This window comes from Mchenga conophoros, linkage group LG6, assembly GCF_057382185.1.
Source record: "Mchenga conophoros isolate Kocher_MC1m ecotype Shallow Benthic linkage group LG6, M_conophoros_male_GT1.1, whole genome shotgun sequence".
In the NCBI taxonomy this organism is placed as follows: Eukaryota; Metazoa; Chordata; class Actinopteri; order Cichliformes; family Cichlidae; genus Mchenga; species Mchenga conophoros.
In genome coordinates, this window is record NC_140531.1 from 20,681,572 (window position 1) to 20,700,870 (window position 19,299).

At 39.6% G+C, this 19,299-nt stretch overlaps 1 protein-coding gene across 1 annotated transcript in view; it reads left to right on the forward strand.

The window, feature by feature from the left end:
* Positions 1 to 19,299, forward strand: part of fbxo41 (F-box protein 41) — a 72,096-nt gene that overhangs the window by 23,806 nt on the left and 28,991 nt on the right. The window contains exons 4-5 of the mRNA XM_085276719.1: positions 11,365 to 11,572; positions 18,236 to 18,309. Of these exons, the coding sequence (XP_085132845.1) occupies positions 11,365 to 11,572; positions 18,236 to 18,309 (282 nt within the window). The remainder of the gene's footprint in view (positions 1 to 11,364; positions 11,573 to 18,235; positions 18,310 to 19,299) is intronic.

Genomic DNA, 19,299 nt, shown 5'->3' on the forward strand with positions numbered 1-19,299 from the left:
ATGTGCTGTCACCATGTCTTCTTCAGAAAACAAGCCTATTTCACTGAGCAGGAAATCTCGACTGCAAAGTGAAGCTGTCAGGGCAAAAAGAGAACTCATCTCATTAGTAGCAGTGTCTCGGAGAAAGAAACATGGCAAGACTTCCAAAGGCTCCCTAATGACAAAGAATCAGAAAGGGAACAGGACACGCACAATATCTAGGAGGATGGAATATTTGAATAATAATAAAGAAGTTGGGCATCTGCTGTGAAGATGAAAAATCAAAGTCGAAGGTAGTTTTGATTTTTATAAACAAACACATTTTTGAATTGTTGAAGTATCGGTGCAACATATGTCTGAAGGCAGTCGAGAAATATTTGATCAAACTCTGGAGGAATGGGTGTCATTTAAACAGGCAAATTGTTTGAATGACAGAAAACACGCTGGTGCTGTTTCCAAGCACTTTTATGTCATAAAAAATGCATGCACATACTGTGCTGTAGAGATCTTTTCTTTTTTTTAATTTCAGGGAATTTGTTCATTAACAAGAACAATAACATGAAGTTCTGCACTGGTACGTGCTTACAAAGCCCATTTAATTGGACTGAATGTCTGCAGTTGGATTTATCAGGGCTGTAATGCACAAAAGAGTTGTGGTAATCCAACCTTAGAACAAATCAGTGCATGTGTGTGTAGACACTGCTTCAGGTTTCCTGTAGTGAGATGAAGATGAAGTGGCTTCTAACAAGAAATCGTTCCACATGATAAATAATCAAGACTAGTGCATTCGATTTCAGTTAGGGCAGGATTTATGGGCAGAGGGCTTTTCATGTCTGCCATTAGATGTAGGAGACTGACATGAGTGTCCTTGAGTTTGGGTGAAATTATTTCATGAGGGCAGGAGAAGGGAATCAGGAAGGATGATGCAACCGGTCTTTCAGTAGACACATCTCTCCTCTCATTATGTTGAGACTGACACGAAAGGTTGGACTAACAATTGTGCAATAAGATGAATGGTGTGGTCAAGTGTAAGGTACTTGAAGAATCCATCAAGGGTAGATATTTGTCAGTGTGTGTCGGGGGCTGTTTTTCATCAGAAAACCTTATATTGAGACAATGTTGTCTCGGATGTTTTCAAGTTGTTATGTCTAAAAACAGATGTCCTAGCAAAAAAGTCAAAATGTTTCGGAAAGACATTGATGTAGCCGCTCTGGCTTCACCTGCTGGTTTGTGAATTGCAATTTTGAAGGCTTGGAACAAGTGACTGAGACCATAAACACATCAAGAAGAAGTTTACTTAGGGCTCCAAATAAAAACTTAAGTCATCCATCCATCCATCTTGGGGGATGAAGCTTATCCCTGCTGCCGTAGAGGTACACCCTGGACAGATTCCCAGTCTGTCGCAGAGCTAACACACAGAAACAGACAACATAGTCACACCCATAGACAATTTAGAGTCACTCATTAAATTAACCCCACTAACTTTGTGTCTTTGGTCTTAGAGGAAGCCAGAGAAATTCCACATAGGCACAGGGATAACTAAGGGATTCTAGCGCCGCACAAAAAGGCCCCACGTGGTGGTTTTGAACCCTGGATTTTCTTGAAGTGAGGCAACAAAAGTGAGATTTTCTATCTGCTTTTTGGGTATTTGGAAAGGAAAGTGGATTACATTTAGATTTACACATCTCTTTAAATGTTTTTAATGCAATCTCCAAAAGTTTTGCAAGTTGTCCAAGTTTTAGGATATGCATGAACACAATCACATGACTTCAGCCCCATGTGTTCACCACGCTGACTTTAAATGTCTGTAGTTGCTTTTAGTCACATTCTCACAGTTTATGTTGTACAGTACAATGTGGCAATTTTAAAAGCTGCAGTTATGATCTGCTAAACACCCCCATCATAGAAATGCCTCTGATGGGGCTGAAAAAGCTGAGGTATGCCAAATTAAACACGATCTGAACTGAAAATCAGTGGCAACAGGTCTTATGGAGTGATGAATCCATATTTAAAACAGCCATCTGTAAAGCACAGTTGTCAGTACCAGATGTACTAGTTTAATTTAATTGTTTTACATTTTAATTGATGGCTAGTGCTGGAAAATTGTTGTGTCCCACATTTTATTCAGCCATCTGCCACCAGAGGGAACAGCAGCCCTGACATCGCTGGAGAAAAAGCCTGATCCTGTCAAGTATTGTGGTTCTTTTTGTTAGTTTTTTTTGAAGGTGAAAGTATGAGATTCTCGATACAAGCGGCAGAAATTAGCTTCCTCCTGTAGATGAGTGGAGCCTCTACTCCTCCATATTGAAAGGAGCCAGCTGAGGTGGTAGCCTCTTGGGTCGAGGTGTTGTGACTGAGCACATCCTGGGGAGATTGCATCTCTCGGCTGGCCTGGGAACGCCTTGGTGTTTCCCCCTGTTGAGCTGTAGGAGTTGGTTGGAGAGAGGGAGGTCCGGGCTTCTCTGCTTAGGCTGTTGCCTGCGTGACCCAGGGGAAGAAATGGATCGACAGGTGATTATTATTTTGTTGTCATTTTAGCTTTGAACTTTTATAGAGATAGTTGTCACGAATTGTTGAACAATTTTCATTATTCAGTTGAAATTTATCAGTTTTTTGGGTGTTAATTTGTTATATTTTAACAATATCGGAACTTTTTTTTCAGTTTTGTTGTAACGTATTTTCATATCATATTTAACACGTTTATTTGAAGTGATTTTTATTTCCTCCTTCTTCTTCTCTGTCTGTTTTATAAATGCAAGGTTCACAGTGGAAGGTGGCACACAGCTAAACAGCATTTAAAGTACGACTCATTATTGAAGAACTGTTTAGATCTGAAGAATGCCTTTAGACTGTTTTAGAGATGGCACGATACCACTTTTTTATGTCCGGTACCGATACCGATATCATAAATTTGGATATCGGCCGATACCAATATGAATCCGATATAGTGTGTTTTTTAATCAATAAAACTTTTCATATTTTGCTGCATTTTGTATAGGTTCATACACAAGTTTTAAAAAACAAGAGACTGAAGCTATTCTGTTATACCTGTATGCAAAAAATGCACTGCACCCAAAATATTTCATAGTTCAGCAACACAGATCAATCTAATAAACTTAAACCTACTCCATCCTCCCTATTCTGGTATTTTAAAGAGTATGCAACCTAACTAATAGGGCTAAGAGAACCACCCCCCACCTCATGATGCTTAATCGATGTAATGAACTTTAATTTGATGCAGTGTGAAAAAAAAATGCACAGAAATCAATTATTTTTCTACAATATTTAAATAGATTCAGCATCTTTCTTCAACAGAATTGCAGACTGCACAGATGGTACCTTCCCAAAGGAAAAAGTACTATAGCTTACTAAGATATATTAGACTTAATAGTTACTATATACAGTAATGGACTTCTATATATTTTACATCAGATTAAAACTTTGGGTGTAAGATTCGGATAATTATTTATTAAAAGCTAGACATTTTAAATGAGAATAAGAAAGAAAAGTATGTCTTTGTGCCCCCTTTTCCCTGTTCATGCCCTATCGGCCCCCCTGGCTAAACTTTGCTAGATCCGCCCCTGCACAGTTACCAGCCGTCAGCTGCGTAGAAAAAGATCCTGGTGTAGAAAGTAATATTAAATAAATTCTAACAACAGATTATCAAGCTTAAACGTGCTGCTGTTGTTCAGCCGCTGGTTTCCTCTTTCTGGCGCGAAGTGGGCGATAAACAAACAAGAGAGAAAAGCCGATCAGCTGATCATTGATCAGTTTCATGATTGAAGTAGCAACAGGAGAGGGAGGGAGAGAGAGAGAGGCAGTCGCTCCATATATCGGTTGTTAAGCTTAACGCTGGAATGCTTTACAAACATTCAGAGATGAACTTACACACTTGCTTTACTTCTCTCTGGGATAACTTTCTCGGAGATGAAATGCCGGTTTGGTAGCGAGGCTCCAAATGCTCAACCAGACCACCGACAGGTCTCGCGCCACAGCCGCTCTATCACCTGATGCATACTGCTCCGATGTGCTACAGTTATGAGCCGAGTTACGCCATGTCGCAAGTTTTGTGAGGTGCTTTTTTTAATATTTAATGGATCGGATTATATTTTTTTATTTCTCTCCGATATCCGATCCAGTAATTTAGGTCAGTATTGGACCGATATGTAATATCGGATCGGTCCATCTCTAGACTGTTTAGACTGTTTTTGACAGTTTGACATTAAATGGGCATCAAATTTAACTTGACATATGAGTGTTTTTGCAGTACAGTAACAGCATACATGGATAGAAAAACATGCAATGCAACACTATCAGTCATGGATTGGCCTCCCCAGAGCCTGGACCTCAACTTTACTGTGGGATCATTTTGACAGAGATCAGAAGAAAAGGCTTTGAATGTCCTTCAAGAAGCCTGGAGAACTATTCCTGAAGACTACTTAAATAAATTAGAAGAAATCTGCTTAAGAGAGTTCAGGCTATGTTGAATCACTAAGGTGGTCATACCAGATAATGACTTTCAAGCTTGTTAGAATTGTACAAACTGCTTTTGCCTTATATAGTGTACTTCCATGTGTGTTTGCACATTTCAAAAATTGTTGCATCTGTTTCCCCTTTTTCTAACTAAATAAAGAAATGGTGGACGACTCTGGACTTTTACACAGTACTGTATATGTTAAAATGTTTGTCTCCCTTGCAACACAAAAATGACTTCATGGACCCATTTTTATCATCTGTTTAAAATCCCAAATAGAAAACCTGCTACTGCTTAATTAATTAAGCAGTAGCAAATATAGCTTAATTGCTATATTTGCGGTTCACAGGGTGTTTGATTAAATAAGCAGTTTTGAAGACATCTACTACTCATTCATACCATCATTATTGTAGATTGGTTGTCTTCTCCCACATTTTTGTTTAACTTGCACTTCCGCTTTCTGAAAGATTGGATGCAGATATACAAAACCTCATCGTTGCGAACATGCTTTTCAGGACATATCTATTCTGTTTCTAAAGACACCCGAATTTTTGTTGACCTTTCCCATGTAATGAATTCGTTCTTTCATGCATCTGAAATGCTGCAGATCGTCACCTTGCTTTTGTATCTCAGGGTTACTCAGCCATCTGTCTGTTTGTAATGGGAATTGAGATTTCCAGAGAGCTGGTCCACCCGCAGTAAAATATTTATTTTCTCCCGATTGATCGGAGGCAGCAAAGACCAGGATTAGCGGTTTCTTGGGAAACCAGGTTTTCTGTGAAAAAGCAGCACATTTTAGCCTGCAACTCTTTTATCATCCCCTTTCTCACAGCCTTTCATCCTCGTCCGTCTCACATCTCCTCTCATGTCGCCATGCTCTTCATGCTGCCTACCTCACTGTGTGCTTCTGTGTAATGCATACAAATGTGTGACACTATGACATGATAACACAATGTAAACCAAAAAAACCCCAGAAAACAAACCATCAGAAACAAGAATAAAAAATCCAGGTGTCAAAACAGAACGACATGCGAGCAGCTGTCCATTGTTAAAGGAGAGAAAGCCTCGTCGTCTTTATCCAGGCCTTTTAGTCAATCATCTCTGCTCTTAAATATTAATAAAGCATAATTTTAAATTAATGGCCACAGATGATGACAGCTGTGACAGGAGGTTGACCAGTCACTGTAATGAACATTTAGACAAAACCCTTCAGCTGAACACGTCTTATTATCCGTGTCTTTTCTAAGCTGAAGTGTTTACATTTGTTTTTGGAGTCGTTGCTTCTTAGTGCTTCATACAGTCACCAGCTGTCTGCTGTTTGGTGCCGAGCAGGTAGTGTCCAGATGGCTCTCAAATTTTCAGTTAAGTGCAAAATCAAATGCACATGCATACATTTTTTTTATCTTGTGGGTGTTTGTGTGTAGCTTCAGAGATGTTGGCTGTGGAGACGTGTGCCTTTCTCTTGAATGAAATGGACGCAGATGCAACTTGCCCTGTGGTTCTTGGAAAAATCGGCGGCGGTGTTCCAGTTGCTCCAAAACAAAAGTTCCTGATTCTTGTCTTAAAACATTTGGTTTCATAATACTAATACTTGGTTGGAGTCTGTTTACCTTCACAGCTGCTTTAACTTCTTCATCAAGGGGTTGGAAACATTCCTCTGAGGTTGTGTTCCATATTAACATGTTAGCATCTCACAGTTGCTGCAGATTTGTCGGCTGCACATTGATGATGTGAATCGCCTGTTCCACCACAAACCAAATTAGATCGAAAGCTGGTGACTGTGGAGTCCAGTACAGTGAACTCATCACGTTTAAGAAACCAGTCTGAGATTATTTGAGGTTTGTGACACGGCGCATTATCGTGCAGTCTTTTTGTTAAGTAAGCTAACCATCAGCTTACCAATGTCAGAGAAACTTTCATCTTCTCACTAAACTCTCAGCTGTTTTTTTTTTTTTGGTATTACAAGGTCTCAATTATTTCTCAAAGTTATAGAAAATAGTGTGAAAATAAGATGTATGCTGTGTCGTTTACTATGAAGATCACTGAAAAGTGCATGAAAGGACAAAATTCTATGTCACCACTGGCTAACGTTCACCTGGAATAGCCTGAAAAGATGGGATTTCTTCTTTTCCAGGTAAACACCCAGGCATGTTTATCACCTTGAGGTATTTTTTCGGAGGTGTGAGAGTGAGGTGTTGTGAATATGTCAGCATGTGTAAAAAAATTGGGATTGACAACAGGAAGCAGCTACATCCCATTTCCCTCCTCTCCTTAAACCTCCTGTGCTTTCTTCTTCCACATGACTGCAGCTTTCTGTTTGCTGTCTGATCTTTTAGCTTCTGCAGTGTGTTATTTTTTTTTTTTCTTTTCTCACAGTCGTTGTGGCCCTTCCTTCCTCTTCAGCTTCAGCTCCCTATTTCTCGTCTCCTTGTCTGTCTTTTTTATTGAATTTAGATCTTACCAAAAACTGACAGAAATATTTATTTTTCCTTTTCTTCCTTTCTGACCATCCTTTACCATCAATCGTGTTCTTTTGTTCTCTCGCCTCATTTCCTTCCTTCTTCGTTAGCATAAGACCGAGTAAAGCGTCTGTTAGGCTGTCAGGCAGCATTGGGGAAGGATGGGAAAAGTGTTCCTGTGTGGCGTCCATCACGGGGTTGGTGTATCCATCTCCTGATACAGCTGAATAATTAATTAAGACAAATTAAAGATGCATGAAAATTTAGATCCTGAATCACATGCGCCCTAATTTTGAGTGCATACTAACCAAGCTCAATAATGTCTATTCCAGGATTTTCTCAAATGGATATTTGCTACTTTTCTGGAGGCTGAACTTAAAACAATACTCAGTCGTTGTGTCCTCTGTTTATTAAACCGAATAATGAGAACAAAACGTCAGCTTCAGGTTTTCTAATGAGACATCTCATTATGTACAGATCTAATTATTAAATCAAAGTAAATAGTTCTTGAAGTCATTAAACATAATGAGATGCATGTTTAGTGTAGGATGATTTAATGATATAATCTGCAGAAGCTGTTTGCTTATTTACGTCATTATGACTTTAGGACTCCTCCAACCATCATTTGCCATATGGTTTTTGAAGAGGGCAGTAGTCACCAGCCTTAAGAACTACAATCATTCACTAAAATGGTTAATTTGACTGGAGACTGTTCTGTGTAAACCTTATTATCTATGAAAGCTCATCTAGATTGCACAAAGAGGAGAGGAAACTACTCTTATCACTGGTTCTTCTGTTATTGTTTATCCCTTCTTTTCCTTGAGGCGGAGCAATTTTATTTGTAAAGTGGATTTTACACAGAAAGACAATTAAGACCAGTCCTGAGCTATACCATCCATCCATTCTCTTCCACTTATCCTTTTTCAGAGTCGCTGGGGGGCTGGAGCGCTGGCGAGAGGCAGGGTACACTCTAGACAGGTCACCAGTCTGCTGCAGGGCTAACACATAGACACAGACAACCATTCGCACTCACACCTATGGGCAATTTAGAGTTACCGATTAACCTATCCCCATTAACTGCATGTCTTTGGACTGTGGGAGGAAGCCAGACTGCCCAGAGAGAACATGCAAACTCCACACAGAAAGGCACCGGCCTGATGGTGAAATTGAACTCAGGACCTTCTTGCCATGAGGCAACAGTGCTACCCACCGTGTAGCACACACGTGTGATATACGTCACACTAAAATTCACAAAATCTCTGTCAGTCCTAAATGATCAGGAGTTGAATCCAAACTTGACATACAGAATTCAGAATTCGTAGTCATCATGTGGGTCATGTGCCCTTCAACTAGCATACAGAGTTGTTGGGGTGAACGGAGAAAGACAGGAAAAAGACAAGCTGTGTAAACATAACATTAAAATTTGGATTTAAATTAATGCCGTCAGCATTAATCTTGTTAAAATGACGTTAATGTCATAACCGCATTAACGCGGATCGTCCCTAACGCGTTAACGAGCTAACCGCGCTAACGTGTTGAGGCCGCGTTAACTCGCTAACGGAGATTTGCCGCGTTACTGCAGTTATGGCGTTAACGTCATTGTAATGAGATTAACGGTGACAGCACTCATTTAAATATATCTAAAGACTTAAAGTCCTCTGGAGAATGTTGTTCTCTGCTGAACAGTTTATCTTCATGTTGGCTAAAACCAGATCCTCACATGTTCAGTTTGTCCCCGGTCATCAAATCACCTAAATGTGTTGGGCTGGATTTTCCTCTTTTTCCTTTTGCAAAACTAAAAATAATGAGATGCATCGTTGGGAATTAACAGTGTGGTGATGGTGAGATAAGACAGTTTACAACAAGACACATGCTTAATGTTTTCTGTGTACATAAACACAAAGATTTTTATCTCGAGTAGTGTAGATAGTGTACAGTAGCAGGCCTCTTAATCAATGTACGCTCAACTTTATACAATTCGGTTAGTGAGCACTTGATAAAAATCATGCTATCTAAAGTTGTGAGCAATTACTAAGTGACTCCGAGCTCTAATCACAGTCGATCACATTTCATCGTGGAGAGAAGCCGTTTGATTCTGACATAATTTCCAGACTCGCTGATTATTTACTCACTGATGTTAAAGCACATTTATTGCTGGCCTACAGTTTGCTACCTTGACTAATTCTGGAGTCGTTTTCTTTTTATAATCTTTGCCTGAAGATAAGAAAAGTTATCTGTGCCAGGCTCGAAGCTATTTTTATCTCAGCTTGTCCCCATTTCAGGAAGTTGTGCGTGTTGTTGCTGTTTTGGATTCTGCATCGTATGATGGTTTAGCAACAGCGGATGTTTGACATTAATTTGACATGAAATAAGTGGCTTTGCTTGTTTCATGACCACAAATCCATTTAAATTGAAGTGGCACGGGTTATATGTCTCCATTCCATGTCTGCAGGAATCCTCTGAACTTTTCTTTTGCTTCCTGAAGGTCAGATAGTTTAATAAGCTCTCCTCTCTGACATTGTTTAGACGGTAAACACTGGGATGTTTGTATGGATACAGTCAGAGACCAATAAAGGAAAAAGACCTTGGAAGCTGTAGACATTTGGATTGATGAGCATTAAATATTATATTCACATATTTTTGTAGATTTGGAAATGAGTAAAAGACAGATTTTTAGTTTGTATCAGGCAACAAGGGAAAACTTTTCAAAAGACCAAAGGACTGTGGGTCCTAAATTGTGGAACTTGCTCTCGTCCGACTTATGATGTGTTCAGACCTGCTTGTTGTTTAATACCATCTACTCAAGCTGTTATTATTTTTCAGCTAAAAAGCTAAAGCTTTGTCTCTTCTGCCCACAATAAGTTACTGTGTTTTATTATTTCAAGCACATTGCAAGAGTCCGACCGTGTCTTTTTTAAGCTAATGCAGAGACACAGAGTCACACTTACAGGATTAATCGATCAGATCAATCCTCTTCCAGAGAAATCTTGGCCACTGCGTTAACTTCAAAACTCTGCTGCACGTATTGGCAAGGACCAGAGAGGGAGGCCACATTACACCAATTGTAAGGTCTCTGCTGGTTTAAGGTTCCCAGTCACAAAGATATCGTTTAGTTATTGTGCTCCATGTTTATGGAGCAGTCTACCTGATGACCTGGTGGCTGCTCAGACTGTTGAGATTTTTAAAAGCAAACGCAAGACTTTCCTTTTTATTGTATTTTACTTTCATTCATTTACTGATATATTTTCATTGCATTTTTTTTTGTTTACCTGTTTATTCATCTGTTATTATCTTTATGCCTTTATTCAGCTCTAAGTCAGTAGGATCAGCTTCTCTCTCATCTGACTTACGGTACATTTGAATAGTGCAGACAAATTTACCTCCTTTCTCTTTTTCCGAATCACTTTCAAATCAGTATCACAGTATGAAGGAAAGGTGAATCTGACTGTGCTTAAAAAAAAACAAATACAAATGGAACTACAGTGAAACCTAATCAAGTTCAAACTAACTTTGATGTAAGTAATTTAGGAACTGTGGGTTGGTGTCAAAAGTCAAATCATACCTGCAGGTCATGGCATGAAATGCAAAAACACATTCTTAACTAACATTGAATTAGCAGTTATGTTATTGTTTTTATGATTGGTCAAATTGCTATGAATGACCTCTTTTACTTGGATAAAGGATGGTCCAGTGTGTCCTCTCCTAAAGGAGGCAATAAAGGAAGCACTAGAGCACCTTTCCTCAGTATCTAGAGCAGCTCTTATTATGGCTGCCACACAGATACTTCTGGGTCACTTCACTCTTAGAGACATTTAGGGTCAGAAACTGTCCATCATTAGTTTTAGATAAGTTTATTGATATCCCTTGATGAGAAGCTTTTGTTCTGAAGCTTTTGCAGCTGACTAACAAGTTGTCATTGATTTCAGTAAGCTGTCTTCTCTTCTACCAGTTCCTACTCCCCTCACACACATATGGTGCCAACAGAGGAAGCTATTACAGAAACTAGTGCAACTATAATTGAATGCAAAATGCATCTGAGACTATTAAACTGCCCTGAAATTAAGACCAAGGCTGTCTGGGTCACACGCTGTCCCTTGAAATGACAGGAATTTGCCCTGCTGTGTTTGCAGTGCAAGTATCCAGCTGCTCTCTCACCCTCTACTCTCTCTGCTTTTGTGGTTGTATTGTTTATTTATCTGTGTCATCAACCCTCGGTGTCTGTTTTCAGAAAAGGGCGGTACAGCTGGTGGATGCGTGAGAGAGGCAGAATCTGTACCCACATGCATTAATAAACTTGTGTGCGCAAAAATGTCATCAGGACATGAATGTTTCTGAATGAAGGAGGTTTAGGAGATCTCTAATTTTCCCCACAGCCCTCCAAATATCTTATTTCATGAATCCTAGCTTCCAGCAAGAAGGAAAGGTTCACACCTCTTCCCCTTGTGCCCACAGGGAGGTCGCCCAGATTGACCAGTTCCTTCAGGAGACGGCGGCCCGTGAAGCAAACGCTAAGGTACGCTTGCAGCAGTTCATTGAGGAGCTTCTGGACCGAGCCGACCGGGCCGAAAAACAGCTGCAGATCATCAGCAGCTGTGGCACCACGCCGAACGGCAGCCTGGGACGCTGCAGCCTGCAGGCCTCGAAGGGCAACGGACGCCAGGTTAGGATTTTTGAATACACGTTGCTGTAGGTTCACACTATGAAACGTGTGATAGTTCCTGTCAAAAGAAAAAAATATATATAATGCATATAATATATAACATATTTTGTGCCATACGTAACAACACCTGATGTACAAATTGGTTTTTAAATATTTAACTGCTCCTTATCACACCGATTGTCGTTGGTTGATTTTCCGATGAACTTTTTCTATGTAATTTTGTAGCACATTTTAACTGGCATATTATTTTAACTGGCAAAAGTAAGTAACATTCTTAGTTTTATTGCAAATAAGTAATGTTTCATTAACATTTAGTAGTGACTTTTTTCACTTCCAGAGACTCTTAAAGACTCCTTAAACTGCAGGAAACTCCACTTCCAGCATTCTGGCAGTCATTAACAGAGCAGCTTGTTGCTGATGAAAAGTACATAACCATAGATTGTATTGATTTATGCCTCTGTAATGCACCACAGCTCGAACCGGTAATAGACTTCAAGATGCCTGAGACAGCAAGTCTACTGTGTTTTACTGAACTGAAGGGTAGTCGCTGCCTGTTTTTCACATATGAGCAGTTGAAATTAAATAAGATATTATTCTGGATTAGTGATGCACCAAATTCTGATATTTTTATTTGGTTTGCTTATTCGGAGCAATTATTACCCCTTCTGTGAAAACATAAGAAACAAAACAAGACAAACCTCTGCCGGCACGTCACTCTCTGGGCAACAATGTTCCCTCTAATTTTTCACGTGTCTGAGCGAACACACAAACTCCCTGAGCGGTCCCTTGGACCACTGTGAGCGACATCAGACGTGTGCACTGTGGTCACGCCAGCATCTAATCCATCCAAGTTACATGGTTTATTAAAATAATCAAATTACAGCATTTACATTTATGTTACACTACTTTTAATTAACTGCTTTAGCCCACTTACAATGAAAATGTAAAAAAAATCTAGTCATTCACCTGTGCAGTATGTTAACACTATTGGAAGTACAAATAACTTGAACTCCAATTTTGAAAACACAAGTTTCTTTCTTTTTAAAAAAAAGCTCTGACTTGTATTATGAGTCTGTGGTCTGGGAGAGAGTCCTGTAGCTCTCTATAGTATATAATGACCAATGCTGGGCAATTAATTATATAGCTACTTCTTCAAAAAGGTTACTCAGTTTGGCAAACAACAAAGATTTTTGCAGCTATGTTTTTTTTAAATGCAGCCAAGGCAGTTTTAAATAAACATTTCAAACTATTTACAGAACAATCAGCTGTTCTGCATCAAATCTGATGCCACACAAATTATTTGTGCCACTTCAAAAAATAATTTCTGTCCACTATGAGATAAAGGAGAACAACAGCCTGGTACCTGCAGGCCTGACAACAGAAGATGTATCACTGCTGTAACACGTGTAACATTCAGCAGTCGCCTCATTGTTCTGACACACACAACAAAACTACACTACACACTAACTACATAAGATTTGCGCTAAACGTCTCAAATCTCAAAGCACCGCCGTCACTCCTAAAACTTCCCCCCGTTTCTTAACAACTAGATGTCACGTTGCCATATCAGTTTTTTGATTGGTCGACATGGTACTTTTTTGGACGAATAGGAAAGGGAGAGAGGGGTGGAGTTTGTTTTTGCTCACAGGCGGAGAGCGCTTTCAAGCCTTTTTCTTATAAAACGCCGTTTTTACAGTTTCTTCCCGCAGTAAATATAAACAACGATAGTATTCAGCAAGGAAACCAAACATTGCAGATATTTTTATCATAACTCTGGTTTTACGTGGCCTATCAACACGATTTAAACGCTGGTATAAAGTCCACACTTTTTCTGTCAGTTGTTCCGTCTGTCCTGCTCACATCTCCAATGGTTGTCCACGTTGTCATTAATGTGGCTTCACTTCACATCAGCCACGCCGCTTTGTTAGCTAAAACACCGGTGTCGGCACATAAGGACGCTGTCATAGCCTGTCAACGACGTTGATTAGCTGCGTATATACGAATGTAAATCGCATTATTGGCTGGACTATGGGATAAGGTGGCATCGTTCTAATCCCATACGGGCGCAGACAGTCACTCACTGACTAACACTGCAAAACAGAATTGTTAAAGTATTAATTTTAATTTCAATGCAGGTTAGATTTATTTTGTGCGCAACACAGATTTTCTGTGCGCAGACACCGTGGCAGCAGTGCGCAATTGCGCACGTGCACAGCTTAGAGGGAACATTGCTGGGCAGTATTTACTTTTAAGGGAATAGTACTGCATTATATTTTAATAGTATTGTAAACTTTATGTAGGAGTAGATCATGGAAATAGGTATTGATTTGTAAATAACTGGACACGAACAACCTGTGCATACTATATCATATTATACTACGGGATATTTCTAGATAACTAGACAGCTCAGTCTCTTTCCTTTGGCAATACTCTCTTATAAATATCTAACATGTTTTACGGTCAACTTGTTAGAAAGGCAGATGTGAAAATTAAAAGTGAGATCAGAGGTCAAACGTGACGTGATATTTGGATGCAAGCTATGTTTAGTCATATTTAGAATCCCCATATTCTTTCCCCCCATATGTTTAAATGTGCAGATGTTTTTATTTAAGGTTATATTGTTTGGATATAAAGTGAGTCCTTATATCGTTGTACAAGAGATAATGTTTTCTATAGATTAGATTTTGTTAATAACCATGTGCTCTATATATGCAAGTGCATTTTATTAATATTGCACATTTATAACCAAAGTGCTTTCAATTAAAATAAAACTGATTAAACAAATTCCTTTCTTCAAAGATATGGGGGTAAGCCTAGCTGTATATATTGAACTGATAATATACAAAGCATTTTATTTTATACTCTATCAGTGTGATCTTCCTTCATCAAGGGATTATTACAGTAGGTACAGTTTTACAGTTGTTACAGCATTCAGCATCAAAGCTGTTGGAACAGTGAAGCTGTGCAGCTCGGTACATCCTGATCAGAAAGTGTGCTCCTATTAAAAAAGAAAACTGGAATGCAGCTCTTCATCTCCAGGCTCGGTGCTTGAACCATGCCTCCTTGCTCCTTTTGTTTTGCCGTATTACACAATGATTAAAAAAAGCTATAAAAGCACACAGAGTCTGTTCTTAATGTCACGTATTCAAATTACTGTACGACACTTATGGAAAAAAAAAAGGGGTCACCTGTTTCACAATGCACTAATGTGTATGCTGCCATGGAAACAGTTCTTGCTCTCGCTCAAGATTTCAGCATGATTTTTAATCAGATGTGATGTGGTGCAGAGCTGCCTGAGAGGAATCATGTCCTAGGATTACTGTCTCTGAGTGCACAGATGATGTCGGCGTCCTCGGGTTATCGCTTTATAGTCAGGTGACCAATTATAGACAAATCTTCAAAATAAAGTGTTTTACTAAGGAGTTGGGCCACTGTGGCCACATGTTTTCCAATCAGTCCAAATTCTCCAGTAGCTCTTCACTTGGGTTGAGATCTGGCCGTAGCATATGATTCAACTCATTTTCATCCTCGAGTGAACCTTTCAGGGCATCAGGGCAGACAAAGGGGGTGATTCAGAAGAGTGAATGTATTGATTCAGAGTGATCCTTCTTTCTAAGGTCAGGGCTTTTAAAGTGTGGCTCTTGGTAACATTTTATGCAGCCCACGAACATGATGAGGATAAGAATGCACTAATGCACATTTCATTCATCCGAGTTCATGGCAGACTCTGACAGAACAGGAGAAAAGTATTTCTCTTCAACTTCTTCTGCTGTAGTCATCATAGCTCACAAACCTTTCTAACACTGACAAATCCAGCAGGTATCAAGGAACACAACAGTCTCAGAAGAGGTTATAAAAACATTAACACCATAAACCACTATCAACTTACCAGACAAAAAGCCTGCTACAGTCACACTGTAGCGGAAACACTGATTGGAGACAGTGCCATAATCACGATTATTGCAATAGTTGCAACGAACTTGCGATCTTGTTCCTTTAAAGATGGGAAACAACAGTACTCGCAGTCAGTTTCCATTTTCAAAGTGACTTCTTTTTTTGCAAGAGCCAGTCTGCAATCAGTTTGTGATTGATTGAGGTGAAGTTGGCATTGGCATAGAGTCTGTGTGGTTAATGGGCGATTAACTGTCATAAAATGGTAAAAATTGCAAGTCTGCTGTCATCTGTTGTAAATCTGTTGCAACAGATGACAGCAAGATGCACAGAAATTCACATTAACTGCTCGCATTTAGAGTTCACCCAGAGCCTCATACACACAGAAATTCCTGTTCAGATGGTGACATAGTTACTGCAGGATGGAGATTTAACTGCAAAATGAAATAGGAAATAAACAACCTCGATTTCACATGGGAACATAACCAGAATATAACCAATGTAGGCCCCTGTTACAAGGAGACATGCTGTAGATGTGTTGCGTTCGTCAGTGCAGACTGACTCAGACTGATTGCAATGTGCCGGCAGTTTGAATTTGTTTATAAATGACATGTCGGTTGCTTGCAAACCAGTTGGTTATCCAATCTGTCTGAGAGTTCAGTCAGTCTGAGTTGGACTGTGATTGTTTGGAGAAAGGTTGCCTCCCATCAGGTGAAATGTGCAGTCGCCTCATGATGGAAACTGATTGATACTGTTGCATGTTTAAACACTTGGTGACCAGTTGGTAGCTGCAACTACTTGCAATCGGTTATTTTATATATGATATTTATATACTTAATTTTTATTTACTAGTTGCAAGGAGGTTGCCTTCCTTTTTGTACTTTAGTGTGACTAAATACGAAATCCCTAAATCTGCACTAAGTTAAATGCTTTTGCCAGAGGTCCCTTCCTTCCTGTTAAAAGGGAGTTTTCATTCCCATTTTCGCCATGTGGTTGCTCATAAAAGGTTGTTTGACAGTTAGGGCTTCTCTGTATTATTGTAGGATCTTTAACTTGCAATATAAAGTATCTCAAGGTGATTGTTGTTGTGATTTGAAATATTAGAGAACCACATGACCTGTGAATGACCTGAAACTACCTACATTTAGTCAGTTTCTTGTCTCCATGCTTGTGCACTGTAGGACTATGAGTAATCAGCATGACAAGTACAAGTGTGGAGGCACTAACTGGTTGGCACCTTGTTATACTGTCAAGGGTGTCTCCACCTCTCTATATGGCCTGAGAAAGGTCGCCCTCATCTTCCTACGAGACAGGTTTTAGAGTGACAGGGGTATTTTAGGACTGGTGGTGAGAGAAGGGATGGTTTATCTGCTCACTCTGTTGTTCTTTCCAGGCTGACTGTAATATAATTTTCACAAAGAATGAGAGGAATATACAGCAGCTTTAATCTGACTGTGATTCTTTATTATGTTTTGGGTTTGTAACAGAGAGCAGAAGAGGTAGAAATAGACAAATGCTGACGTTTGGCTCGAATTTAAGTCACCCAAATTGAGTTATACCTCCCGATGAATGCATTTGATTAAACCCATTTCTTGGAGATGTGCTCCTGCTCTGCCTTCACTGCAGTCTGTCCAGGAATGAAAGGCATGGATGATACTCGCCTGTTTCCTCCACGGTCCATTTTCACTGGCAGTGGCCCACAAACAAGCTGTGTGAGTGAAGCAGAGAAAAAGAGAGGGAGCAGAGAGGGAGGGAGACGGTCTGTGTTTGCGCACATTTTCCCTCTGTGGCATGTCGCCGGTTTGGTACACAGAGTTCCACCTGGCATGGCTTCACACACGCACACTTCAGTGCACATGCAGCTTTGAGAACGGTGTGAAAAAGCGACAAGGAAGATTTTGCGCTGGCAAACACAGAGAGTCAGATTGCACACTTACAAGCAAATGCATTTTAAAAACCTGCTCTCAGAGCTGCAACCAAATATTTTAGATTACAGGGTTCTCTCTGCAGTGAGTACAGTGGATAGATAGAAGTATTGATTGCTCAGTCAGTCAGGTCCATCCAGCATTTTGCTCTAGAAAAAGATATTTTGACTACTTTCCATCCATTTTCTTTGGGTTATCCAATTCAGGGCTGCAGGAGTTTGTGCCAGCTGGACAGGTTACCAGTCTGTCGTGTGGCTAATACAGACAAATGATCATGTTACACTCACACCTATTCACGACAATGATCCTGTTCCAATGCCTTGCTCGTGTGTACAGTACAAATCAAGAAAATGAAATGTGATGAAAACACGTCACTGAACCGCACACAATTACCTTTAATCAGAAAACCACTTTTGTTAATCATTCTAGTCATGATTGTATTCTGTTTGACAAAAATCAGAAGTAACGGAGCCTGTTTGAGATACGTTTAGAAAACCTTCCCCAGATAACTGCAAAATAGGCGGCGGTTTCATTTTCTATGATTTCATTCCACTTCCAGTGAGATTTTTTTTAAGCAGGCTTCTGTACTCAATTTATTTTTGTAGCAGTTCTAATTTACTGTGACAGCTGTTTGTTAGTAATACATACAGTATCTTGTCCTTCAATTAAATGTCTTGTTGTACTTTGTGTTTTGGTAAAATATGTATGCTCGCATTTCTCCATCATAAAAAAAAAAGATCAGCCTGTAAAATAATGTTTGAGAATGATGGGGAAACAGGACATTTTATTAATAACACGTTTGATCCGACTCTTTGTTTTCTTTGTGTTTCTCTCTCTCTCTCTCCAGAGAAACTCGAGCATCTCTGGGAGCACGAGGGGAATGTACCAAGTGTCAGAGCGACGTTCCTCTCCCAGCACAGGGTGGGTCAGCAACACACTGCTGTACATTCGACACATGAGTTATCCATTCATAGTACCATTGTACCATGAAGAGCTTTATGAAACACATGTTGATGTACATTGGAAACGGGATGCAAAAGCAGGATGCTGAGGAAGGCAATACATCCAAAAAGCAAGCCTTCATTTTTTGACCCCCGAATGTTACAATGTGTGACTGCTGGGGAAAAAAACCCTCAAAAAACAGCAATGTGCACTTTCACTAAATGCATTTTCAATAACATACTGACCGCTCGGGTTCTGATGGTAAATAATGTCTTGTGTTCTTCTACACAGTGTTACACGCAGATGTCAAATGTCCAGATGTTTATTCTCTGTATAAATCCTGCACTCCACCCGAGCCTTAATCCTGAGGACCACACAAACTTAAGAGTTTAACCTTTTATCAAAAACACATTTTTCCCCTTTCTCTCATTCATTCATTTTATGCCATGATTTTGGTTTAAATTAATGATACTTCTTAGTTAGGATTTCTATGGCTGAAGTAAAATTCCCCGCCATCCATCACTTATGACTCACAGCTAACCCGAAATAACAAATGATTTTATAATCATTCTAAAGGCTCGCAATACAACAATAGACGTTACTCAGGTGGTGCATCACCATGAATTATTAGTTAAAATGATCTTCTCTGCTTTCAGAAAAGATGGTCCAGTGCATCCTCTGCTAAAAGAGTTAATAAAGGAATCAGTGGCGCTCCTTTCCTTTGTGTTTGGAAAATCTCAATGGCTGCCACTTCCAGGTCACTTCACTCAGAAACCTTCCTAAATGAAGAATAAAAATTCAAACAGTCAAGTAGGGATGGGTATCGTTTAGGTTTTATCCGATACCGGTGCCAAATCGGTACTTTTGAAACGGTGCCGGTGCTCAAACGGTGCTCAAACCGGTGCTTAAAGAATGGAGAACACAAACTTTGTTCAAAAACCTCTCATGTTCAGCTGTTTTTTGTAAAAA